General features: G+C 38.4%; 1 protein-coding gene across 1 annotated transcript in view; it reads right to left on the reverse strand.

Annotated features, from left to right (window-relative positions):
• Positions 1-27,642, reverse strand: part of LOC128520545 (Fc receptor-like protein 5) — a 192,135-nt gene that overhangs the window by 140,945 nt on the left and 23,548 nt on the right. The window contains exons 4-6 of the mRNA XM_053494830.1: positions 23,950-24,100; positions 23,608-23,795; positions 11,331-11,363 (exon numbers count right to left, since the gene is read on the reverse strand). Coding sequence (XP_053350805.1) covers positions 11,331-11,363; positions 23,608-23,795; positions 23,950-24,100 — 372 coding nt within the window. The remainder of the gene's footprint in view (positions 1-11,330; positions 11,364-23,607; positions 23,796-23,949; positions 24,101-27,642) is intronic.

A 27,642-nucleotide genomic window follows, 5' to 3' on the forward strand; every position in this document is an offset into this window, starting at 1 on the left:
GGGCTAAAGACTAAACTCTAATTTTACTTCCTTTCAGATGGTGTGGTGACATTTACTCCTCTACTGACAAACACACAGAATGTTTATATGGAGTGTTTAACAGCGCAAATATCTCTCACACAATCAGATAATTTTCTAATGACCAAGTCATTCATTCATAGATAATACTGAAATGCTTTGAAACTTCATTGATTATAGAGTTACACAAAACTGCAATAGGCTTGAAGTTGAAGAAAAAAAAATTCTAGGTACTTTGATTTTGATTATTATTTGCACTGGGATGATCACACAACACTCACTGTTAGTGTAGTGTGTGTTATTTAGTGCTCCACTGTCTGCTTCACACACACCTGTCTCAGCAGCTGTGTTGCTTAAATCTTAAATCCTTGAGAGAAACCAGACTCAACAGGGAACCCATCCTCATTTGGGTGATAACAGATAGAGATGATATAACACCATGTGTGTTATGCAGCTGAAAGTACAATATAACAGAAATTCTTTAAATCAACATGAAGTCCAGTTTAACACAGGGATGAGTCAGTAGGTGCAGAGGGCAGATCGGATCTGGATCACTGAGAGCACAGGAGCAGGATGTGTAGCTCCAATCATAATAAGGCAGAATTCAGCTGGAGCTGGTCCTTCTCTGGATGCCTTAGGATCCTTGCAGGGTTGGCCTTTATCTACTGAAGCTGGTACAATCTCCAGATGCCTCGGATGGGTAGAAAAGTACAGAACAGATGGAGAGAATTAGCGTAGTTGCCATTCAGAATAGATGTACTGAAGTATGAAGTTATGGGATGAGTTACGCGTATGCCAGATTGAAGAGATGCGTCTTGAGTCTACTTTTAAACTGGGAAACTGTGTCTGAGCCCTACCGCCTTTTGTAGATTTTGAAATTCTGGGAATTATCAGAAGTCCAGAGTTTTGTGATCTTAAGGAACATGGTGGACTGTAGCGTATCAAAAGACTGGTTAGGTATGTGGGAGCTTAACCATTTAAAGCCTTGTATGTAAGTAATACTATTTGGTAATTAATTCTAAACTGAACAGGTAGCCAGTGCAGGGATAATAATATTGGGGTTATATGATCATATTTTCTGGGTCTGGTGAGAACCCTGGCGGCTGCATTTTGGACTAACTGAAGCTTGTTTATTGAGGATGCAGGACAACCACCTAGTAATTCATTACAATAGTCCAGTCTGGAGGTCATGAATGCATGAACTAGCTTTTCTGCATCAGATACGGATAAGATGCTCCTAAGTTTGGCGATATTTCTAAGATGGAAAAAGGCTGTTTTTGTGATATTGGAAATATGATTTTTAAAGGACAAGTTACTGTCTAATATTACGCCCAGGTCTTTTACTGTTGAGCTAGTAGTAACAGTACATCCTTCTAAACGCAGGCTGAATTGTGAAAGCTGTTGTGTGCTGGTTTTTGGGCCGATGAGTAATATCTCTGTCTTGTCTGAGTTTAGTAAAAGGAAGTTATTGGTCATCCAATCTTTTATGTCCTGGACACACTCGGTTAATCCAGACAATTTAGGTATTTCGTCTGGTTTTGTTGAGATATATAATTGGGTATCATCAGCATAACAATGGAAACTAATCCCATGTCTTCTAATGATGTTACCCAGGGGAAGCATGTATATTGAGAACAGCAGAGGTCCTAAAACTGACCCTTGTGGGACCCCATATTTCACTGGCATTACACCAGACAGTTCTCCATTTAGGTCTACAAAATGGTATCGATCAGACAGGTATGATCTAAACCATTTTAATGCCTGTCCCTGAATACCTATGTGATTTTGTAAGCGATCTATGAGAATGTTATGATCTATAGTGTCGAATGCAGCACTAAGATCAAGCAAGACTAGAATTAAGGTGCAGCCTTGGTCCGAAGCTTAAAACAAGTCGTTTGCAATCTTAACTAGTGCAGTTTCTGTACTATGATGGGGCCTGAAACCTGATTGAAATTCTTCAAGGATGTTGTTTTCCTGCAAAAATGTGCATATTTGAGCTGATACTACTTTTTCTAATATTTTTTATATAAAGGGGAGGTTTAAAATCGGTCTAAAATTTGTTATTTCATTTGCGTCCAAATTAGATTTTTTAAGAAGCGGCTTAATAACTGCCAACTTGAAAGGTTTAGGGACGTGACCTAGATATAATGAAGAATTAATAATGTTTAAAAGTGGCTCTCCAACCGTATGCATCACTTCTTTCAAAAATCTGGTTGGGATTGGGCACGTTGCTGAATTAGCTGAGGTGATAAGTTTATAAAGCTCTTCCTGTCCTACACCTGTAAAGCACTGAAAAACTAAATGTGAAACTTAAGGCTGAACTAGATCATGAGATGCCAATAGAGGTTGAACTTTCGTTATTTTCTTCCTTATGCTATCGATTTTTTCATTAAAGAAGTCCAAAAAATCTTCACTACTAAAATGTTGTGGAGTACTCTCTGCAGGCATCTGAGGTTTTGTTAGGCGGGCTACTGTACTAAATAAGAACTTGGGATTGTTTTGGTTTCTTGCTATCAGTTGGCTAAGATGCTCAGTCCTAGCAGTTTTTAGAGCCTGTCTATAGCTGCACATACTGTCTTTAAACGCAATTCGAAAAACTTCTAACTTAGTTTTTCTCCATTTTCGCTCGAGGTTACGGGTTGCTCTCTTTAGGGCGCGAGTATGACTATTGTACCAAGGAGCAAGTGTTTTATCTCTACCTTTTTTTTTATCTGATGGGAGCAACAGTGTCTAATGTTCTGGTAATAATAGTACCCATGCTGCTAGTCATTTCATCCAGATCGTCTGCATTTAGGGGTCTAATAAGAATTTGGGACAGATCCGGCAGATTACTTGTGAATCTGTCTTTAGTAGTCGGATTCATATTTCTAACAAATCGATAACGTGGGGAGACACAGCTAATCTGTTCTACGGGTAGAGTATATATCAGGAGGTAATGATCTGTTATATCATTACTTTGAGGTAAAATCTCTATATTAGAGACATCTATACCATGAGATATAATTAAATTAAATAAAAAGTTGATCCATTTATTTTTTTTGTTTAACCCCAAAGGAATTTAGTAAGTCCATAAATGCGAGGGCTAAAGTGTCGTTAGCATCATCTACATGAATGTTAAAGTCTCCCACTATCAAAACTTTGTCAGAGTTAACAATTAGGTCTGATTAACAATTAGGTCTGATAGCAAGCATTTCCGTAAAACATATTTTATTTTGTGTTCGGAAGCGCGTGTGTACAGCACGTGTACTGTTTCTTATAACACACGTGTGTGCGCGAGTGTAAAACAAAAGAAATTCTCAATACAGAGATTAAAAATCTATTTTCTTCCTCATCACGGTGTGTGTGCGCACAGAAACGAGAGAGAGACACACTCTGCTCTCCGAAGAAACTCTGTTCTGCCGCAAATCTTTTCAGAGGTAAGGTGCTGGTTCATTCGTTTGTTTGTTTTACTTTACAGCAGTGATTCTGTTGTTTGCGCTCACACAGTGTCATTAGCGATGTTGACATTGATTTATGACCGCTGTCAAGAGACATTGATTTATGACCGCTGTTTACAGAAGTGTAGTCCAGGTCGAGAGATGCATTGTGGGTAATGCAGTCTGGTGTGTGTGAACGTGAATGCGAGATTTAAGCTAGGATATAAAGCCCAAGTTTTGTTCTTCAGTAGTATTTTTAGTTTTTAGTTGGATTTAAGTGCAGGATCCACCCAAAATTTGTACTATAACCTGACAATGCAACAAATAAAGGAACGGGGACCAGTTTGTCCATCTCATCATTACACGAGCATGAATTAACGGGCTGTTACGCTGTCGCGAGCAACATTAATATAAAGCGGAGAAGCTTTAATAATTTAAAAGAGAACAACAGTCTTTCCGTTAGTTTGTGTGTGTCTGTGTGTGTGTTTAAACGAGAGGAGAAAGTTTTAATGTGTAAGATGAGAAGGGGGAGACAGGAGGGGCTGAAAGCAAAAGTCTCCACTTATTCTAGCCTCTCACACACACACACACACACACACACACACATATACACAGCGCCTGCATGCACGAACGGAAACACTTATCTGCCGGGATTTATTTTTTACTTTTTTGAAAGGTAAAGTGCAGGTTTTTTTTATTTTATTTTTACCTTATATTTTATAATAAATATTTTTATGTATTTATTTTTTTATAAATTTAAGTAATTTATACTCTTGACATATGAAGCATTAAATGGTCTCGCGCCGCAGTATCTAAGTGAACTGCTAGTGTATTACAATCCGCCACGCCTACTTTGATCAAAGGATGCAGGCTGCTTGTCAGTACCACGTATTATGAAAACTACAGAAGGGTGCAGAGCTTTTTCTTACAAAGCCCCAAGGTTATGTAATAGTCTTCCAAATAATGTTCGGGCCTCAGACACAGTCTCAGTATTTAAGTCTTGGCTAAAAACCTATTAATTTAGCCAACTATTTTTGTAAATAGATTAGCCTTAGATAAAGGAGCAGATCTGGGGGACTCATGGACGTAGAGTATTAGGTGAACTGTTATGTTTGGATGCTGTCTTCCCCACTCGCATTGATCACTCAGGTTTGTTGACGGTGAGGTGATTGGTTGCTTTAGATCTCAGGAAGCCCTCATGTCTGTGTTTTCTTCTGGCTCTCCCTTTTTAGTTATGCTGCCATAGTTAGTCCTGCCGGAGTCACTGCTTGCACTGTGTACTAAATATACATTCACCTTATACATTGTTCGACTGTGACCATACCTAACTGCCATCTCTCCATCTCTTTTGCTCTCTTCTCTTCTGCTCTCTCCTCTCTCTCTCTCTTTCCTTTTTCCTCTACCTATCTCTCTGTCAAGCTATACATGTCGCTCCTGAGCTGCCAGTGATCCAGACCTCCCCTGCCCTCTGGACCTGTCTAACTCGTCCTGGAGTCCTGCTTCTGGTTGGAGATCTCATCACATGGATGCCCCGTGTGGTCTGCCTGGGATGCGTGTGGTGACTGGGGATGGTTTCCCTTTTTCATGTTGTCCTGTCCTCGACTGATGCAGACAGTTGTTCTCTGAGACAGACAGTTGTATTTTAATCTTACACATCTCTTCTTATACTATACTTCCAGTCTTGCATAATATTATGCACATCAATCCCTGCTATCTGTTTTCACCCAGATGAGGAAGGGTTCCCTGTTGAGTCTGGTTCCTCTCAAGGTTTCTTCCTATTACCATCTCAGGGAGTTTTTCCTTGCCACTGTCACCGTCGTCCTCAGCTTGCTCATCAGGGACAATCATATCATTTTGATTCATGCACATTCACATTTCATACAAACTTAATTCTTTTGATTGTGTAAAGCTGCTTTGTGACAATGTAAATTGTTAAAAGCGCTATACAAATAAAATTTAATTGAATTGAATAGTAAGCAAGAGGGAACCCACAGCCTCATTATGACTTCAGGATTTTACTGCTACCCTTTCTCGGATTCTCAAATGATGAATCTCTGAGCAGTTTGCTGAGGGTCATCCACTAATGCTCTTCACTGCTCGAGCACTTCTGCTTTCAGTCAGGGCCAGTAAGTGTGACTCAGCCGCTATAAAGGAATCAGCCTCGACTTTAAAGCCCAAGTTCTGGACTGCTGCCACAGCCTAGCTATGCCACTGGTGGCAATGATTGGCTTCTATAGCGGAATGCATCTTGCCACCTCTACCATTGAACTGTGACCGGCTTTCTGCTCAACAAGACAGCTTGTCATTGCGGCCTCTATTTTATGCCGTTTTCTGCTGCTTGACTCCTTGCTTCCTGATGCAACCCTCCCATTTTATCTGGGCTGGCACTGCATCCAGTGGGCAGGATGCATCCAGTGGGAATCACTGGCTGGGAATCAAACCTGGGTCTTTTGCATGACAGGCGAAACACTGAGCCATCAGTGCTCTGGTTAACCAGCTTAGATAATTTTAAATAAAATGTTTTTAAACAATGAGCCTCATGAAGCAACTCTTAAATTTCTCCTAAATTTTCGGTTAAGAAAATAGATAAACGTTTCATGGTATGTTTGTAATCTGTGTCCAAATTAGTGGTTATATTTAAACTGGCACAAAAACTATGCTAAATGATAGTTAGCTACAGCATTTAAGCTAGCTGATCCCAAAAAATGTTGTCCAGTGCAAATCAGCCCCTAGATAATCCTGCTCCTGTTACAATATAAAACAATTTATTAAATTTATTGTGGCTTCTTAATGTTTATTAGTGCACATTAGAGCATTTCTAATGTGAACCAAAAGCACCAAATGTCTCATGAGTGCCTCAGACACATTCTTGTGTGCACCTTGTCTTCTGTCACCATACACAATGGAGGATGATTTAGAGCAGGATGTACTGTATTAGTGTAGGATGTTAAAAATATATATTATAAAAAATGATATATATAAACAAAAATAAAACATTTTTAAAATAACATTATAAGAAAATCTATTCTTGTGAAATAGTTTTCTTTAAACGTGGTTAAGTATTACACTTATGATATTGTATTTGTTTTTATTGAGTTTATATATCTTATTTTTATTTTATTGCATTGATGTTGATTTCTTTATTTAATGTTTTTACTTGCTTTTTTATTTTATATTTAACTCTTTATCTCTGTGTGCCTTGATAAATAATAATAATAATAATAATAATAATAATAATAATAATAAACTGGTTTAAGAAATCTTAGTTAATTAGTAACCCTTAGTTAACCATTCACGATGACCAAAAATGACATGAATTAAGGAAAAGCTTCACACAATGCATGGCGCAATGTTGTGAATGACTTGTTAATCACTTTACATGATGAAATGTAATTTTTACATCTTTACATCTGAAATATAATTACCAAGCATTAAAGAAAGACTTAGTATGCTACATGTGTTTTAATTCGTGTGTGTGCATGTTATTAAATTTTTTTAATTTCTCCCTAATTTAGTTGTGTCCAATTCGTCCCAGTCACTAGGGGGCTCCCACATTAAGCTTCTACTACCACTCAGTCGGGTGGGCCGCAGACTATCATATGGTTTCCTCAGACACATGTGACCTCATAGACGCATATTTTCGAACTGCTTGCTCACGTACCATTGGGGGCAGCGTAACACACTTGGAGGACAGTGCTATTCGCTCCCTCCACTTGCGCGAGCTCACAGACGCCCCTGATTGGCTGTAGAGCCGTCAGTAATGTAAAAGCACTAATTAGCTCTCAGCCCTCCCCGCTGAGAGAGCTTGGCCAATCAGGTCTCTCGAGACCTCCGGCTGTGAGAGGTTACAGCATCACCCGGGAACCAAACCAGCGTTCTCGGGATGATAGGGCGGGCGCTTTACCACTGCATGCGCTTTACCACTGCGCGTGCATATTTAAAAAAAAATGATGATGTCACTGTCTCCAAAAGCATCATCTCACGCCCTAACCAGAAACCGTGGATTACTACGGAGGTGCATGCACCTCTAAAGACCCGAGACTTCTGAGGTGGATCCAACCAACAGTACATATACTAAAAGGGGAAGGTTGAATTAGTATTTAACCTATAAGAACCCAGACCCCTTTCTCCTTTAAGGAAAAATATTAGGAATATAATATAGATCAAATTAACAGATCTGAAATGTTACATACTGTATGTCACATTGGGTGTGTATGGTAAATTTATTTCTTATTTTAAAATAAATCAGCTTAAATAAATTACTTATTTATGACAATTTACTGTTTTTCTGCAGTAATTTGGTGCTAATTGGAGTGAGGTGTTAGCCTACCTGGAGTTTTGTTAAGAAAATGAGTTTGGAGGTGTGAACTAGAGCTTCCTTGACTGATAAAAACCCCTCAAAAAGTTTGTATTTGCTCTGCCTAAGATGAATACACTTAGGTGAGCCATGCCTCACCAAAAAGAGCTTTTAGAGCATCCACAATCAAAAATAGTTAATTAACATAAAGCTGGAAAGGGTTACAATGTGATTTTAAAGACTTCACCAGTCTACAGACTGTGGCTACTCTACCAAAAAGTGGGTGCCCAATCCAAATAACCTAAAGAGCACAAATAAGTCTTATCGATGAGGTAAAGAAACAACCCCAAGTGACATCCAAAGATTTGAAGGCATCATTGAAACTATGTAAAAGTGTAAAAGTAAGTAAAACATTGAACAAGCAGGGTGTCCATTTCAGGACATCACAAAGGAAGCTGCTGATTATTAAAAAAAAATTAATAAATAACAGTAGATGTAATTTTTAAATCTAATTTGGACGAGAATGAAATAACAAATTACAGACCTATTTCAAATCTTCCCTTTATATCAAAAATATTAGAAAAAGTAGTATCAGCTCAAATATGCACATTCTTGCAGGTAAACAACATCCTTGAAGAATTTCAGTCAGGTTTCAGGCCCCATCATAGTACAGAAATTTTACTAGTTAAGATTGCAAACGACTTGTTTTTAGCTTCAGACCAAGGCTGCATCTCAATACTAGTCTTGCTTTATCTTAGTGTTGCATTTGACACTATAGATCATAACATTCTCATAGATCGCTTACAAAATCACATAGGTATTCAGGGACAGGCATTAAAATGGTTTAGATCATTCCTGTCTAATCGATACCATTTTGTAGATCTAAATGGAGAACTGTCTGGTGTAATGCCAGTGAAATATAGGGTCCCACAAGGGTCAGTTTTAGGACCTCTGCTGTTCTCAATATACATGCTTGCCTTGGGTAACATCATTAGAAGACATGGGATTATTTTCCATTGTTATGCTGATGATAACCAATTATATATCTCAACAAAACCAGACGAAATACCTAAGTTGTCTAGATTAATCGAGCGTGTCCAGTACATTAAAGATTGGATGACCAATAATTCCCAGAATTTCAAAATCTACAAAAGGGGTTAGGGCTTTTTCATAGTTAGCTCCGAAGCTTCGGAATAGCCTTCCACACAGTGTTTGGGGCTCAGACACAGTTTCCCAGTTTAACAGTAGACTCAAGACGCATCTCTTTAATTTGGCATACGCGTAACTCATCTAATAACTTCATACTCCAGTACATCTTTTCTCAATGGCAACTACACTAATTCTCTCCATTTGTTCTGTACTTTTCTATCCCCATTCGAAGCATCTGGAGAATGTGCCAACTTCAGTAGACTAAGGCCAACCCTGCGAGGATCCTGAGGCATCCAGAGATGGACCAGCTCCAGCTGGATTTTGCTTCATGATGGGTGGAGCTACACATGCTGCTCCTGTGCTTCCAGTGATCCAGACCCCATCTGTCCTCTGCACCTACTGACTTGTCCCTATGCTGAACTGGACTTCATGTTAATTTAAAGAATTTCTGTTGAATTGAACTTTCAGCTGCATAACACACATGATGTTATATCATCTATCTGTCATCACCCTAATGAGGATGAGTTCCCTGTTGAGTCTGGTTCCTCTCAAGGTTTCTTCCTATTGCCATCTCAGGGAGTTGGCTTGCTCATCAGAGACATTTCATTCATTCATTTCATTATTATCTAGACACATTTTTCTCACACATACCCAATTCTTTTTTTTTTTCATTATTTATTATTATTATTATTATTATTATTATTATTATTATTATTATCATATTATTTATAGAAAAAAAGAATTTCTTTCATTTTTATGAAGCTGCTTTGAGACAATGACCATTGTTAAAAGCGCTATATAAATAAAATTTAATTAAATTAAATTGCATGCCTGATGTTTGTGAAATAGTACACTGACACTCCACAGAGGTTTTGGCAAAATGTTTTGTGCACTGATGAAACTAACATTTAACTATTAGGAAAGAACACTTAGCACTACATATGGTGTAAAAGGGGCACTGCATGTCATCATGAATACATCATCCCAACCATAAAGTATGAGGGAGAAAACATGATTTCAGCTTACTTTTTCCATTACCATTTCAAATGTTGATTAAGCGTGTTCAATAAAGACATAAAAGATCAGAAATCTCTTATGGCTGTGTGTTAACGGGACTGATGAAACATCACCAGGTGTGCTGAACAGCAAGTTTCATTATAAAAAGCTTCTAGATGGAAGTTTGACTAAAACCAAAGTCATGTGCTCGAGCTACCTTCAAGGGGAACTATTTTTACAAGAATAAATTAAATGTAAGACACTGAATACGTTTATAAAAGTGAGGCAGAAGAACCAGTCCCAAGCCTGGTTAGAAAAATGGAAGGGTTGTGTCAGGAAGGGCTTTAAGCGTAAAACCTGTGCAAAGCTGTGTGCGAACTAACTATGAAATCGGATCAATATAGGATTGTTCATTTTAATTTAACCAGGAAAGTGTCTCAGCAAAGGGAGCAGTTTTAGCACTGATTAGCAAAAATTGTTTCATAAAACATTTAATCTATTTAATTTAAACAATCTGACATTATTTCTATGTTTGCATTTGGTTAAATGTGGGGATTAAATTGAGCAAAAAGCATATTAATTAAAAATAACAGCTAAATTATTTAAGCAGCTTGTTAAATTTTTTCTTATTATTACAAATATGTCACATGACATTTCCCCCTGACAATTTTAGAGTTAAAAGCCAAATGAGACACATACAGCGTGTCACAGAAATATTTTCCTAATTTGTTTTATATCAATTTGTTCAAGGAATGGAGTCAGAACAGGGTAAAATATAAAATATAAGATGTTGTTGAAGCATTAGACTTCAGACTTATAAGTAGATTGAAACTTACTTTGATTCTCAAAAACAAGCTTTTTAAAGGAGCTAGTTCTGTCACATGCCAGCCACACCATTTTGGAAATTATGACATAGTACACATATTCACAGTCTGTCACATGACTGCACCAGGATGTTCAGTAGATATCACTTGGGGATTTCATGAGATAAAATCAAGGATAAAACTGAATAAAGGACTTTTCAGAATATTTTAATGTTTTTTTTTTTTTTTTTTAACCGACATTTGGGATTGAATAGACACGTTACATGGTGTATTCAGCAATCTCTCTCTCTCTCTGTTTCTCTCTCTCACTAACACACACATCACTGTAAGCACAATTTGTGAACACAGAGCTCTGGTTTATCACAGAGTGTAAAAAAGACCCACTGCTATTGAAAAGCATGTGTAAAGAAGTAACACAGTGTTACTGTGTAAATGAATAAACTGTGTAAAAATGCAAGATGAACAGATGATGCAGAACTGTGTGTATGTGTGTTGTGTTTTTGCATTTGTAGTAAAAGCTCTTGGTCTAAGATGTCACTAAATGTGTATATAGATATATAATAATTATTTATTTATTTTTACTTTTATTTTTACCTTTTTAAATATATAAATTAAGGAATAAATAATTACCTGCTGTGTTGCAGGGGATGAGTCCCATCAGCACTAAAAGTAGGAAAATAAACAGAAGATTAATGAGAGGAATGCTGTTGTAAGAGAGTGGTGATGTTCTCTAATGTAAAGAGCCACAAGTGGAATCCCAGAAATTTCCTACCATTGTGTAATCATTTAAAAACTGCATTTTATATTTATGTAGTATCAAGGTTATGTTAGGTTAGGTTATATTTGTGTAGTATCAAAATTTGTTTGATTATCCCAATCATTTAACTGTGGCAAATAAGCAAAAAAATAAAAATAAATACACACAATGTTTTAACATTTATAGTCATGGTTAATGTTGTGTGACAACCACAGAACATTCACTTCAAATTAATTGTTGACATTAACAACATAGCAACTAACAGCAGTTGTTAATTTTCCGTTCGTCAAACTTGAAGTGCAAATAATAGATGCAAGCTTGTTGGCATGTTACTGAACTTAAAAGAACAATATTTACATCCACTGTAGAAAACACTCTTTATGATATAATAATAATAATAATAATAATAAGTAAATTGACTTATTCAAAACAGCATGTGCTCTTATCTGTAATGTGCTTTGATCTGAAATGTAAAATTCTAAATAAATACAGAACACTAAAAAATAACCGTTGTTAGCTTGTGATTTTCTTTTTATTAATGTTTTGGGCATGTGAGACACCAGCAAGCAATTGCTGATTTAATACTCATTAAATTTTTATTTCTCATTAACAACATTTCTCATTAAGTGCATTGTGTATCTACAGACAAATAAAATAATCACACAGAACCTGATATCAGGACTCTCAGACTGTTAATTATAAATTTAATTTACCACCAATCACTGTAATAATGCCACAGAGTGTATGGAGCTTAATCCTGTTCTACTGATGACTAACTTAATAAGAAGGGTCAGTTTTAAAGCCCCTGCAGATCTTGTTTAAGACAAATTACACTAGTGAGAGAAAGAGAGGGGGGGGGGGGGGGGGTGTATACATTTGTTTGCTATTAGGATTAGCTGTAACCAAAGAAATAGCTTCAGGAGAAATGCTTTAACATTCTGAGATGGCAAACTAAATCCTGAATCAGATGTGGTGATTAGTCTGTTGTATTGTAATTACAATTGGTTTATACAATTGGTGTGTAAAAATATTTGCCCCCTTCCTGATTTCTTATTCTTTTGCATGTTTGTCACACAAAATGTTTCTGATCATCAAACACATTTAACTATTAGTCAAAGATAACACAAGTAAACACAAAATGCAGTTTTTAAATGATGGTTTTTATTATTTAGGGAGAAAAAAAATCCAAACCTACATGGCCCTGTGTGAAAAAGTAATTGCCCCCTGAACCTAATAACTGGTTGGGCCACCCTTAGCAATCTCAATAGGATTCAGGTCAGGACTTTGACTAGGCCACTCCAAAGTCTTCATTTTGTTTTTCTTCAGCCATTCAGAGGTGGATTTGCTGGAGTGTTTTGGGTCATTGTCCTGCTGCAGCACCCAAGATCGCTTCAGCTTGAGTTGACGAACAGATGGCCGGACATTCTCCTTCAGGATTTTTTGGTAGACAGTAGAATTCATGGTTCCATCTATCACAGCAAGCCTTCCAGGTCCTGAAGCAGCAAAACAACCCCAGACCATCACACAACCACCACCATATTTTACTGTTGGTATGATGTTCTTTTTCTGAAATGCTGTGTTACTTTTACGCCAGATGTAACGGGACACGCACCTTCCAAAAAGTTCAACTTTTGTCTCGTCAGTCCACAAGGTATTTTCCCAAAAGTCTTGGCAATCATTAAGATGTTTTTTAGCAAAATTGAGTTGAGCCTTAATGTTCTTTTTGCTTAAAAGTGGTTTGCGCCTTGGAAATCTGCCATGCAGGCCATTTTTGCCCAGTCTCTTTCTTATGGTGGAGTCGTGAACACTGACCTTAATTGAGGCAATTAAGCCTGCAGTTCTTTAGATGTTGTCCTGGGGTCTTTTGTGGCCTCTCGGATGAGTTGTCTCTGCGCTCTTGGGGTAATTTTGGTCGACCGGCCACTCCTGGGAAGGTTTACCACTGTTCCATGTTTTTGCCATTTGTGGATAATGGCTCTCACTGTGGTTCGCTGGAGTCCCAAAGCTTTAGAAATGGCTTTATAACCTTTACCAGACTGATAGATCTCAATTACTTGTGTTCTCATTTGTTCCTGAATTTCTTTGGATCTTGGCATGATGTCTAGCTTTTGAGGTGCTTTTGGTCTACTTCTCTGTGTCAGGTAGCTCCTATTTAAGTAATTTCTTGATTGAAACAGGTGTGGCAGTAATCAGGCCTGGGGTGACTACAGAAATTGAACTTAGGGGTGATAAACCACAGTTAAGTTATTTTTTAACAAGGGTTTTTTTTTCTCCCTTAATAACATAAACCTTCATTTAAAAACTGCATTTTGTGTTCAATTATGTTATCTTTTGATCTTTAAGTGTGACAAACATGCAAAAGAATAAGAAATCAGGAAGGGGGCAAATAGTTTTTCACACCACTGTAAATAAAGGGCTGTAATAGTACAACTGCTATCAGTGCACTTTTGTGACACCCTGCATGAGTTAATGTGTGTGTGTGTGTGTGCATTTTTTTTCACCAATCAATCAATCAAAATTTTAAATGTAATAAATTGTTGTAAACCTACAGTGGATTTAATACTGTTGTTGAATATTTATCTACTGCATGTATATGAACAGTATATGTGTTCAGTTAACCAATAACATTAGACTTTTATCAGTATAAAGCAGTATTTTTGCCAGCTGCGGAAGTTCACACATCAATCCCTTCACAACTCCAGTCATTTTTTTAATAAGACCGTGAAACCTCAGATTGCGAGTAACACGGTTTGCGAGTGTTCCGCAAGACGAGCAAAGATTTTTAATAAATTTTGACTTGGAAAACGAATAAGTCTTGGTTTACAAGTACAGAGTATCATGTATCATGCATGCGGCACACGTGTACTGTTTACTATAACACTGTGACCACGTGTGTGCATAAAACATATTTTATTTTGTGTCTGTATGCGTGTAAAGCAAAAGCAAGGTTAAAAATCCATTTTCTCTCTCTGCTCAAGGTTCAGCCTGCTCTGTGTGTCTGTGTGCACACCTGTCATTTGACACCATGCTACACACACACACACACACACACACACAGACCCCTCCTAATTTTGCCTTCACAGACACACACACACTCTTTCTCTCTGCTTTACACAGAAACACTGCTCTGCCCCGATTTTTTTCAAAGGTGAAGTGCAGGTTAATTTGTTTTATTTTTACTTAATATTGTGTGTTAATTATTTTTATGTATTTATTTTTTTGGGGCTCTGGAACGAATAATTTGATTTTCTATTATATATTATGGGAAAATTCAATTTGGTTTACAAGTGTTTTGGAATACGAGCCGGCTTCCAGAACGAATTATGCTCGTAAACCAGGGTTCCACTGTATTTTAATGATTGTAAGCAGATTTTGTTTTTTCAGTTTTCACCTTTTTACTAAGCAAACTGCTCATACTATGTGCATTTCTGAATAACAAGACGTGACTCTTTTGGACAGCAGCTTCAGTTCTACTTCACTGCTTCAGTCCACACGGAGTTCAATGAAAAGGCAAAATTATGCTCTCCCAGAAGTAACAGTTTCCTTTATTGTTTTGTCTGCATAATTATAAAACTGTTAAATTTTAGGTAAATTTTCAGGTTGCTAAAATAAACAGAACAAGCTTTGTAGGATAAGACTTTAACTAATGATAGCTAACAATGTTAGTTAGCTAAGAGCTTGCTTAGCCTGTTAAACAGCGGCATTTAGTTGTTGTTTGGGGGCTTTGTGAAACTTCAGGTATCATGTATTTACTTAGCTTAAAGGTATGTTACAAATACAAACTAACCTATTAACAGTACACCAGTTTTATCCATTTCAAAGAGTCCATCATTGTTCCCGTTCCGAAGAAACCTCATCCTGCTTCCCTCAACGATTATCGCCCTGTAGCCCTCGCCTCAGTAGTGATGAAGTGCTTTAAACGCCTGGACAGAGACTTCATCATTTTATCACTACCAGACACACTGGACCCACTACAGTTCGCTTATCGCACAAACCGCTCTATGGATGACGCTATCTCTCATCTCCTTCATACATCTCTAACTCACCTGGACACTCGGAGGGGGAATTATGTAAAAATGCTCTTCATCGACTACAGCTCTGCATTTAATACCCTTCACACTCACCACCAAGCTGGAGCACATGGGACTCAGCTCATCAATGTGTCAGTGGATCTCCAATTTTCTGACTGGCAGACCACAGGCAGTAAGAATGGGCGGACATGTCTCAGCCTCCCTCACTCTCAGCACTGGAGCCCCCCAGGGTTGTGTTCTGAGCCCCCTGCTGTACTACCTGTACACCTATGACTGCGTGGCCACTACCAACTCCACCACCGTCATCAAGTTTGCTGACGACACTGTTGTGGTGGGCCTGATCACGAACAGCAATGAGTCGGCTTACCTAGAGGAGATTGGAAATCTGGACCAGATTGCACAATCTCCTCCTGAACATCAGCAAGACAAAGGAGCTGATAGTGGACTTTTGTACAAAGCAGGAGAGGAACTACCAGACACCCGTCATCAACAGGAGCCCAGTGAAGAGAGTGGACAGCTTTCGATACCTCGGTGTTCACATCACGCAGGACCTGTCATGGTCCTGTCACATCAACACCGTGGTAAAAAAGGCCCGGCAGTAGGAATTTCTACTCCTGCACCATAGAGAGTATCCTGACGGGAAACATCACTACCTGGTTTGGAAATAAAATCAGTAGCAGCAGTAGCTCACGCTTGTAAACTAGTTACTTATTTTAATTATTAGGGTAGTCAATATTAACACGAAATAATGCTGAGAAACATTATTTCAATTAATATTGACCACCATCATAATAACTAGCACCAGTTAGTGTTGCTACTAATTTTATTCTGTTTGATTGCCATTCTTTTTACTTGGCTCTGGTAGATCAGGGGAGACGTGTTGGTCATCATCAGCATGTATTATGATGTGGGATGTGGTGCGCTGCTGGGTCCAGCCTGACTGTCCCTGACCTGTTATAGGCAGAATCTGTTCATTTGAAGCATTTCACAGCATTTACCTCTAAAGCTTTTTCTTATTTTCGCGTAACCTTTTCTTTTTCCCCTTTTTCATTCATGGAAATTATTATTAATTTGCTCAGAAAATTTGCTGCATCGAGGAAGGGTCAATATCTAAAAATTTAAAGATGCCCACGTGTGTGAACAAAGAATACAAAAGTGTATAATCTTTAATAAAGTTAGCCTAATACAATATTGTTTCCAATGCTGAAGCAAACATGATTTAGTTTTAGTCTATTCATTGAATACAACGCGACAGCGCGCTCTGAGGTGAAGCGCACCCACAGTTACTGTAATCCCCCATCTCACCTTTACAACAGGTGTGAAGTCATCAAACCGGTGGGGGGGGGGGGGGGTGGGAGTCTCGCCCGCGGAGCAATTCAGTGTAGAACCGCCACTGCCTATTTTCCACCACATCACGTACTTCCCTGATCTCCATCTCCGCGCTTTGCTTTTATAATGTGGAGCACGCCCGAGATCATATTAACGTAGCATTCATCATTCAAAGTTATTCATTTCAGTGTATAGTAAGTGTGATTTGAAAAGTGCTATAACTCCACCTGCTACAGTTTCAGCCCAGTGGAACAATCTGACTACACGTGAAGTGCCATGAAAAAGTATTTGCCCCTTCCTATTTTTTTTCTTTGCATATTTGTCACACTTGTATAGGTGGAATTTTACATAAACACTTTAGGTGAGAACGTATAGGTTAATATGTATAGGTGAGAACAGCTGATTCACACTTGGGGAGAGTGAATAATTTGCATTTGAATGTTGTCTGGCATTGTAAGCACACGCAGTGACACTAAAAGAACAATAGGATTAATAGGAATAGGAGGCACTAAAGAGAAGGATTTTAATTTGAACTATGAAAAAATTAACCTGCGTCTATTTTTAGGCATGCCAGCTGCCACGTTTTAGTCTTATAATGCCCACATGACATGCTGGTACAGAGCTGGACATAGCTCATCCATGCCAATGATCCCGGGTTTGCACCCTGCGCTATAAAATACGAGTACGACGGCCATCCGCGGACAGCAGCTCCTGCCTCCGTCCGCTTGCGCTTGCTCGTTTTTGAAGTCCCTGGGGCGCGTTCCATTTGCCCCGTTTGCATGCCGCACTTCCGCGTTGTGTGCGCGCGTCTCACTCACACCGCGTAGTAAAATCCACTGTAAACCAACAAACCCCGAGTATTTTATAGCGCGGATTGCAAGCCCGTGATCTCTTCTTCACTATTCGTGCCTAATTCTGCAGCCCTGCTTCATCGCATATCTGAAGGAGAGGCCACCTAACTAGTCAGCGAGGAGCGATATTGATTTGGGTTCACGCCGTGACAGGCTGAAAAAAACTATTGTCCTCAAAAATGTAACAGATGAGGACTCTGATTAATGTGCAAAAACTATATAATAAAACTATACAAGACTACATGCCTTTATAAAAACTCAACTTTTATTTAAGCGCACTCACAATAACGAAAAAACGTTGTGATTTTGTAAATGTTTGAAAGCAAATAAGGTGCGATATTCTGTATTGTTTTTGGTGAACTTGAGCGCGTCAAAAAATTTTTTTAATGGTCAGAGTCAGTCTGCTTGCTGTTTTCCCGACGCGTTCATAATCATTAGTCTACTTCTGCCAGTCGCTCTGGAAAACTCCATGCATGCGGCTGAGCGCTGATTAAAACCATGGAGTAAATTAAAGAGGAGAATCACGATGCCGAATCGAAGTTCTGAGCCCAAACCTCATTTAAATTAAATTAACAAATACTATAAGTAAAAAAAACCAATAGCCCACGTTTAGAAACCGTTTATAAATTCTTTCCGACATGAGTTGGCCCGGTGTTATGCGCAGAGCGCCGGGAGATTTCCTGGAGCTCCGAAATCACTGGGGCATTTTTTCTAAATAGATGCTATTGTTAATAACTGATGGAGGTTTGGGGCTGTATACACACACATTTTTGAGGGGTTTAAAACGAATTAGTCCGAGCAGACCTACATGAAAGGTGAGAAGTGAGTAACTGCGCGCGCTGTCACGGTGTATATACTGTACAACACACGTTTATCAACCTACATAAAAACGCTGCCTTTAAAAAACGCTTTATAAAAACGCTGCCTTTTGTAAAGTGAAAGTACTTTACAAAGAACAAACTGCTTAATTTCAGTCATGAATTCACAATCACATCACATTCCAGCTATTATTTCCAGCCGTGGTTAAATAATGTATGAAATAATTACTAAATGCTGGACACAAACAGCAAATATGATGATTATTATAAAATGCCAGAAGAAGCTTGTGGTCATAAAATAATATTTACTTAATAATATAATATATATAGTTCATTCATGTCTTCTGATGATGTCGACACATTTTTTACGTTTTAAATAAGATATGTTGGCATATTCACGAATCAGGACATTCGCATAGTTAAGACTACCAGATAGCCTACTATCTGGAAATTAAATTAATTTCAACACCATGTAAATCGAGACATTGCCATGTCTTTTACTTTTTTTTCCCTGTTAAAACATTACAAAAAATATATAAGAAACTTATTAAGAATTTTAAAGCACGAATTTGGGCATCTCATTTTATCAATATGAAAAAAATATGAAGCACATATACACGCATTTATCATGAAATATCTGTTTTAAAGCAAAATAAAATTCATGTTTGCTTCAGCATTGGGAACAATATTGTTTTAGACTAAGTAATTATACACAATTCTTTGTTGTACAGTACTTGGTCCGGAGTTTTAAATAAAGTCCTTCCATGCGCCATCTGGCGGATATTCAGTGAAACACAACACATTTATTTAAATTCCCGAATGTTGCTTACGGCAAGTCTCGGCGCGCCGCGCGCTAAATTGAGGCATCCCGCGGGAAAACACGCGCAGTCTTAATGGCCACATCTGTACAAGCAATGATTGTGCGCTTCGCCCTGCATTAGTGCTGTTCAACTGTACTAACAAGGCTACTGTGCTCTCCGCGCTGTTAATTCAAATTCAAATTTTATTTGTCACATACACAGTCATACACAGTACGATATGCAGTGAAATGCTTAGACAACTGCTCGTGACCTAAGAATAAAAGAATATGAATAGGAAAAGGAAATAAATATGAAAATTAAAATAAAGGGTAAGTTTAACTAAGGAAGAATAAAATAATTTTTTTTTTTTTTTTTAAGTTAAAAATAAAATAACTGTACACAAAAATACACAATATAGAAAATATTTGGAGAATATATTTTAAAAAATGTAAAACAATAAGAGCAGCCGAATAAATGGTAATAAAAGAATAGTTATGTCCATCGTTGTGCAATCCACATATTAAAAGTGACTTGTGCAGTGCAAATATGCTTAAAGTGATTTGTGCTGGAGTGATTTGATTTGATGACCACGAAGTGTAGTTGTGCAGTGGAAAATAGTGTAAACAAATGTCCAGAATGTCCAGTGTGTGTGTAAAAACCATATGTGTGGGTCAGTACTGTGTGGTGGTGTGATTGTGATTGAGAGACCGTACTGCCTGCGGGAAGAAGCTCCTCCTCAGTCTCTCTGTGTTAACCTTCAGGGAGCGAAATCGCTTTCCTGACCTCAACAGAGAGAACAGTCCATTGTTGGGATGGTTGAGGTCCTTCACTGATTAAGACCTGGATTTCTTGCTGCTTACTGAAACATGGCAAATACCGAATGACTATTTTACATTTACATTTAGGCATTTAGCAGACTTACATTTTTATCTCATTACACATCTGAGCAGTTGAGGGTTAAGGGCCTTGCTCAAGTGCCCAACAGTGGCAACTTGGTGGTTGTGGGGTTTGAACCTGGGATCTTCCGAACCGTAGTCCAATGCCTTAACCACTAAGCTACCCCTGACCCCTGGCCCTATTTACACCTAAATCTTCTCACCCCCTCTGGATACAGCTACCTGGTCAAACCCTGTCTGACATCTAGGGGTGGCGGTCTGGCTGCCGTCTATCGTAGTAACATTCCTGTCAAAACCATTGATTTTCATACACCTTCAACCTTTGAATACCTGGTTCTCAAAATCTCTGGTACATTTCCTATGATTGCAATTCTCTTGTATTGTCCACCCAAATCAATGTCATATTGTTTTACTGAACTGCATGAACTATTAACCCTTACTTGTGCGATGTCTTCTTCTATAATCTTACATGGTGATTTCAACATACATGTTAACAAGGATCGTGCAGACTCCCGTGAACTCATGTCAGTTTTTGAATGCTTTAATCTTGTACAGCACATACATTTTCCTACACATCTCACAAGGTCACACACTGGATTTGATTTGTACTACTACTACGTAATGTTTCTGTGTATGGATCTCAGATTGGTTTTTCTAATCACCTTCTCATTGAACTCAGTTGTGAAATGCCTCTCCACTGCCTTAGGGTAAAATCAACCATTACTTTTCGTAAAATTACTTCTGTTAATCATTCACTGTTTACTGATTTTGTACAGACACATCTTTTAGATATTACTGAACACAGCTCTGCTCTTGATATTCTTGCCAAATATAATAACCCTCTTTCAGAAATCGTACCTTCTACACATACATCACCCTGGTATACCCCCTCACTTTGAAAACTACTGGTCGTCGCCTGGAACGCCTTTACAGGAAAACTGGCTTGACCATGCATCTTATTGCATACAAAGATCATATTCAGCTATATAAATTGGCTTTAAATACTGCACGCTCCAGCTATTATTCTGCTTTCATCACAAATGCATCTTCCCGTCCTATAACACTGTTTTATGTAGTTAACAAACTCACTAGCCCTCCTGTCCCCGTTATGACCGACTCTGTAGATCTTTGTAAGTCATTCTTACATTTCTTTCAAAATAAAAAAAATCATATACATTCTCACTTTCCAACAGTGTACTCCCCTATCCACCCAAATTAGTCCCTACGGACTTTGCAACTGGTACTTTTACTGATTTCGATCCTCCAACTCCTGCTTTTATTTCTGAGTTACTCACTAAAGTCAATCCTTCTTTCTGTCATCTTGATCCTGCCCCTACGTCCCTGCTCAAATACTCTGCACCTGTTATTTCACGGCCTATTTCACTTCTCATTTCTAAAATCTTAAGCACTGTTGTTGTTCCTCTTGAATTAAAAACTGCAGCTGTCACGCCCGTCTTAAAGAAACCCGGCCTTGACCCTGCTGATATGGCCAACCACCGACCAATTTTAAATCTTCCGCTCCTCTCAAAAATACTTGAAAAAGTTGTGGCTGTTCAACTACAGACGTATTTGTCATCTCATAATCTGTATGAATGTTTTCAATCCGGTTTTCGCTCTCACCACAGTACTGAGACAGCACTTCTTTAGGTTGACAATGACCTTCTTATGGCCTCTGATGCTGGCTCTGTTAACATTTTGATTCTTTTAGATCTTTCTTCTGCATTTGATACCATCCCTCAAAGTATTCTCATTTCACGACTCTCTGCTATTGGTATTTCTGGAACTGCCTTAGCTTGGTTCACTTCTTATCTGTCTGACCGTCAACACTATATTACTATCCACCAGGCTAAATCCTCCTGTTTCTCATGGTGTTCCGCAGGGTTCTGTTCTTGGCCCACTACTGTTCATCCTCTACATGCTTCCTCTAGGTAAAATCATCCGCCATCATGGTTTCAATTTCCACTGTTATGCAGACGACACTCAACTCTTTATCATTTTTCGACACTACCATCCCTTTCCCACTAACTCCATTTTAGCTTGTATTGATGACATAAATGCTTGGATGTTCTACTCGTTGGTTTACTTAAAAACGTTGCTTCTTTCTGTACTGATTCTGTTAACATTTCCGGAACCTTGGTTAGACCTTCCACCACCGTTAAAAACCTGGGTATAACCTTTGACTCTCTATCTTTCCTTTCTACCTCACATTTTGTCACTTACTAAATCTGCCTTCTACCACCTCCGCAATATAGCTCGTCTACAGCCCTTCTTAGACATTAAGGATGCTAAAACACTGGTTAACTCTTTCATTACTTCTCAACTTGACTACTGTAATTCTCTTTTTTATGGTCTACCAAATACAACATTAAATACAATCCAATACATTCAGAACTCTACTGCTAGGGTCCTCACTTATTCAAAAAAATCTTTACACATGACTCCCATCCGACTTCGTTGGCTACCTTCATTGGCTACCTATAGTCTTGCCCCTCCATATATTTCTGATCTCATTTATACTTAGTCCCCTGTTCGCACACTCCGATCCGCAGATGTTGGTCTACTGTTAATTCCTCGCCATAGATTAGCATCATTCGGAGGACGAGCATTTAGTATGTCTGCCCCTACACTCTGGAATTCTATTCCCAAACACATCCGTGATCTTTCTTCACTGCAGGTATTCAAAACCCACCTTAAAACATATCCTCTTTCGTCCTGTTTTCCTGATCTTTGGAGATCTTAGGTTCAACCTCCAAAGCAAAAGTAAACTGGTCATAAGAAGTGGTCTATTTGAGTGAAGAAATCATGAAAATCACCACTGCAGCAATTTCCCTTGTTTAGACCAGAAGGAAGATTTGAGTTCAGGCTTGATTTCAGCAACAGACTTTTTTGCCGGACAGTCAGACAGACACAGCTGAAACACGTTCAAACATGTTTATGTGTCTGGAAAATATCAGTCCAACAATATTCACAAATGTAATTATATTTAATATTAATCATACATTATAGTGTATGGTTGTGCATTATTACCATATAAAGAATGAGAAAGTACAATGAGAAGGTTATTTTTTAGACATACAACAGAGGAAAAAGAGAGGTAAGAGACAGAGACATGGGAAAGTTTACATAATGGCAGAAAACCCTAAGCCTATACAGTGGAACCACGGATTGCGAGTGTTTCGCAAGACGAGCAAAGATTTTTAAGAAATTTTGACTTGGAAAACGAGCAAGTCTTGGTACAGAGTATCATGTATCATGCATGCGCTTCTTGTTTTGCCACAGAGCGCCATGTGATCACAACCGAACCAACGTTTTTTTTTTCTATTTTGCGATGTGGAATCATGGGAATGTGGAATATTTGGATAGATTAGTTCTACTCTACAAGCCCAAACAGAAATTTTATTGAAATCAATAGGACAAATACATACTTTTGGAAGCCCATTCAGCCCTAAATCCTTGTCTTGTCGCACTGCTGTCAGTGGTGAAAACGACAGTCATGTATCTGCTCCTGGAGATAAATGAAGGTCTCTGATCCTGCCCAGTCACAGAACCCATAAGTGGATACTGAGCACTCTGACCATCATACACTTGGATATGATCACAGCATAACTCCAAACTGAAAATAAAAATGGAAAGGAATCAAAATAATCTCAGCACAAAGTAATGAAACATACATTCACAAAAAACATATATTCCTAAATAATAAAGATACAAAACAAAACCAGGTGTCTTTCATCACCAGGTGGAAAAACATGGATGTGAGTTCTTACTTAACAAAACTGAAGTCCAGCAAAACCACCTCCCGTTCTCTAGCTTGCAGGGTCCATGTGCAGAGTGCATTATTATTATAGTCATTGGGATAATTTGGGCTGAAAAATTCCCCTCGTGGCGTAGTCAGATATCCACCACATGGAGCTCCATCTGAAAAACACCACTGCTCTCAGTGTGTCTTAATAACATAAACACAATAACAGTGTAAAAGCTTAAACATTTCAGTTACAAAACATAAAATATTTTAATGTACATTAAAAACCAGTAAGTAAAAAAAAAAGTAGCCCTTAGTCTATACAGTTCTGTTCATCATTTTACAAACTTTAATTTTCATTGTTTTGATCAATCGCCTTACCTCTGACCTGTTTCTTTAATTATTTTGTTTTATTTACAGAAAAAACTTAACCTGAGCTCATGTTAGACCTTAAAGGTATCTCCGAGCACACCGTCCTTCCACACAGACCATTGTACATGTCTCGTTCATAACTTTAATCACTAACAAAATAATTTTTTTTGTTTGTTTGTTTAAAATATGCTGTAGAAATTATTTTTCAGAACCTCTTGGCTGTACTTTCTGTTAGATCTGCTGTTCTAATAACCTGGTTGCAATGCTGTATAATCCTGCCAGGGGAGGGGGGCAGTGACTGCTTTAGTTAACTGCAGTTCTTGCATTGACACACATTTTCATGATTAAACCAAACTTGTCATCTTGGAAATATATACAGTGTCACAGTGTCTGAGTAGTTAGTGCCAGTCACTAAGTATGCTTTAATGGTCAGACCTTTCATGCATAAGACATCGAGCGACTAGAAGTTACTGCATTATTTACATATTTTCATCCTTGGTCCGTCACTTTCATAGACTTTCTAACTAATAATATTAAAATTTTAAATTGATTCCATTTTAGTTAATTGGTGGCACACCTGTGGATGCATACAGTATAAAGGCACACCTCAAACACAGAGCCTCTGTCTTTGACATCATGAGGAAAACAAGAGAAATCAACCAATACATCAGGAAAATAATTGTGGACCTCCACAGGTGTAGCACATCCTTAGGTGCAGACAGTGTCATTATCCACAGGAAAACAAATCCTGTACCACCATAAGATGAAGTTATTCTAGGAGGAGAAAGCCATTACTACAAAGCCACCATAAAAAAATCCAGATTACAGTTTGCAACTGCACATTGAGACAAAAATCTTTGTGGAAATCACAAAGCCCTGATCTTAATCCCATATAAAATTTGTGGGCGGCACTGAAAAGGCGAGTGCGAGCAAGAAGTGCCTACAAACTTGATTCAGTTACACCAGTTCTGTCAAAAGAAGTGGGCCACAATTCTAGCAAACTATTGTAAAAAGCTTATGGAATGATACCAGAAACCAGAAACACCTAAGTGAAACAGTTTTTTGGGCAAAAAAAAAAAAAAGTGTATGTATACTTCTGACTTTGATGAAAGTGATAAAAAAATACATAAAAATTCCCTTATTGATTCTGACATTTAACAAATGCAAAAGAAGTTTACTCTGATTTAATGTTTGACAGTAAAGAAAAGGTTTTTGTGTTTTTTTTTCTAAAGTGTAAAGTGTAAATATCTGGTTTCAACTATACAGGTAGGTGGGGTTAGATGACTGCTCGAGTTGCGGCTGGCCTGTACTGTTCCCCCCCAAGCTTGGTCCCAGGGAAGATTATTTTTATAATTCTGTGGGTCTGTTTTAGGGACAGACCATTTTATTGATGTTCTTTTAATAAAGTATATTTCGGCATTGTTGCTCACACCTCACTGCATTTTGTTTCCCTTGCCTCGTATTGGTAAAACATACCTGTGTGACCTTGTTGGGAGTATTTCTCTGGCGCCATGGTGGTGTACTGTGTATATTTAATAGTTTGGTTGAATTTAACTATTTTATCTGAGAACTCAATATCTAGTAGAACATCGTTAGTTTAATGCATAGAACTGGATTTATCTGGATTTATACATTTTCATTGATTTGCTCTACCCCTGTCCACATCAACACCAAACATACAATTTTGCAAGTTTTTGTTTACTGCCATCCCGGCGCCGGATGTCACGTTGGACTCCCATCTATGGCTGCACCAAAGGGAAACTGGGAGGGGCCGAGACAACAAGAGGAGCCACTTAAAGGAGCATGCAGAAGCCACTGCCCCTGTGGGCCCACTCTACCACCCAACCATAAAGTACTGTATGTTGGAGGAAACATCATGATTTGAGCTTGCTTTGCTGCATCAGGGCCTGGACAGCTTGAAATCAAGGAGGGAAAGATAAATTCCCAAGTGTATCAAATAAATTCTTCAGTGTGTGTGTGTGTGTGTGTGTGTGTGTGTCGTTGTCATTCTCTTCAATTTGTCTTTTAGGGGAAAACCAACTACACATTTGTTTGGTCTTGATATCTGATGATACTTAAAGTGCCCCTATTATGCCATTTTAAAGGTTGCTAATATTGCTTAATGAGTCTCTTAAAACAGGTTTACATGTATGCAAAGTTAAAAAACACTTTAGTTTTCTCCAAAAATAGATTTCATTTTACCCCATTTCTAAATGATTCATAAACGACTCGTGTGAAGCAGTTCGAAGATTCAGTCTGTCTAAACCCCTCCTTTCCGTGAGCCCTCACTGCTGTGATTGGTCAGATGGCGCGGTCCTTTATGATTGGTCTACCGCTACAGCGTGTGTCAGAAAACAAAACGAATAACGCTTCTGGAGACCAGTCAATACATAGAAAAGATGGCGTCGGTTTTACCGTATCAATTCAAGCCAAAGTCTGACGATGAAACGGTTGAAGTGGCACATCGACAATAAACTGTTTCGCTAGTACGACTGGAGCAGGACGTTTCTCAGTGGGAAGTGTCATTGTAAGTGTTAATCTAACAGACCTAATTTATTATATTGTGCTAATGTTAGATGCACGGGCGCTCGTGATGTGCATATGTGTGTGTGATGCATTTATCCCCTCGGGGCTTGCCGTAGAAGAGCAAGGGGCATGTGCTCTTCCTGCTCTGGGGAGTCGCGAGTGTTAGAGTTCAGCTTTGGTGAAGGGTGGAGAATAAACAGTTAAAAAGGATTTTATGTGCTCTCGTTTTTTTTTTTTTTTTTTAGTGTTTAAGCGAACCCGGCATGAATGCTAGGTCACATTAACAAGAGTGTGGTAATGTTAATTGTAAGATGGCGGGCAAGTTGTTCGTGATGTAGAACGTGGGCAGACACTATGCAAATATGTTATGCAGTGACCTGGATCCATAACAGAGAAATATTAGAATTGCTAACGACTCGTTTAAGCGAATGTGAGCCGACTCTTTTTTTAAGGCCTTGTTCACACGGGCGTTAAGTTTTTGGACGAACGTGCTCTGAACATCCTAGACGTTTATGTTGCGTTTTGTAGTGCCGCTTGATTGACTTCTACACCGGCGTTCGTTTGTCTCTGTCTAACGTCAGCCTGCAGCCCAAATTGTAGTTTGTGTGTTAACCTGTGGGGGCAGTGTGTCGGGAACTGGATATGAAAGCCCGCCGCTACTGGGTTCACTCTCTGTCTGCACAACGTTGAATTAAAGGAAGTTTTTTTGTGGTATATGAAGAAATGCGAAAATTTCTGTGTAAGTTTTTCAACAATTAATTTTTCTTATCCTGCCTTTTTCTGCATTTCCCTATTTATAGCTTGTAGGATCATGGGATAT

Source organism: Clarias gariepinus, chromosome 1 (assembly GCF_024256425.1).
Source record: "Clarias gariepinus isolate MV-2021 ecotype Netherlands chromosome 1, CGAR_prim_01v2, whole genome shotgun sequence".
NCBI classification, from domain to species: domain Eukaryota; kingdom Metazoa; phylum Chordata; class Actinopteri; order Siluriformes; family Clariidae; genus Clarias; species Clarias gariepinus.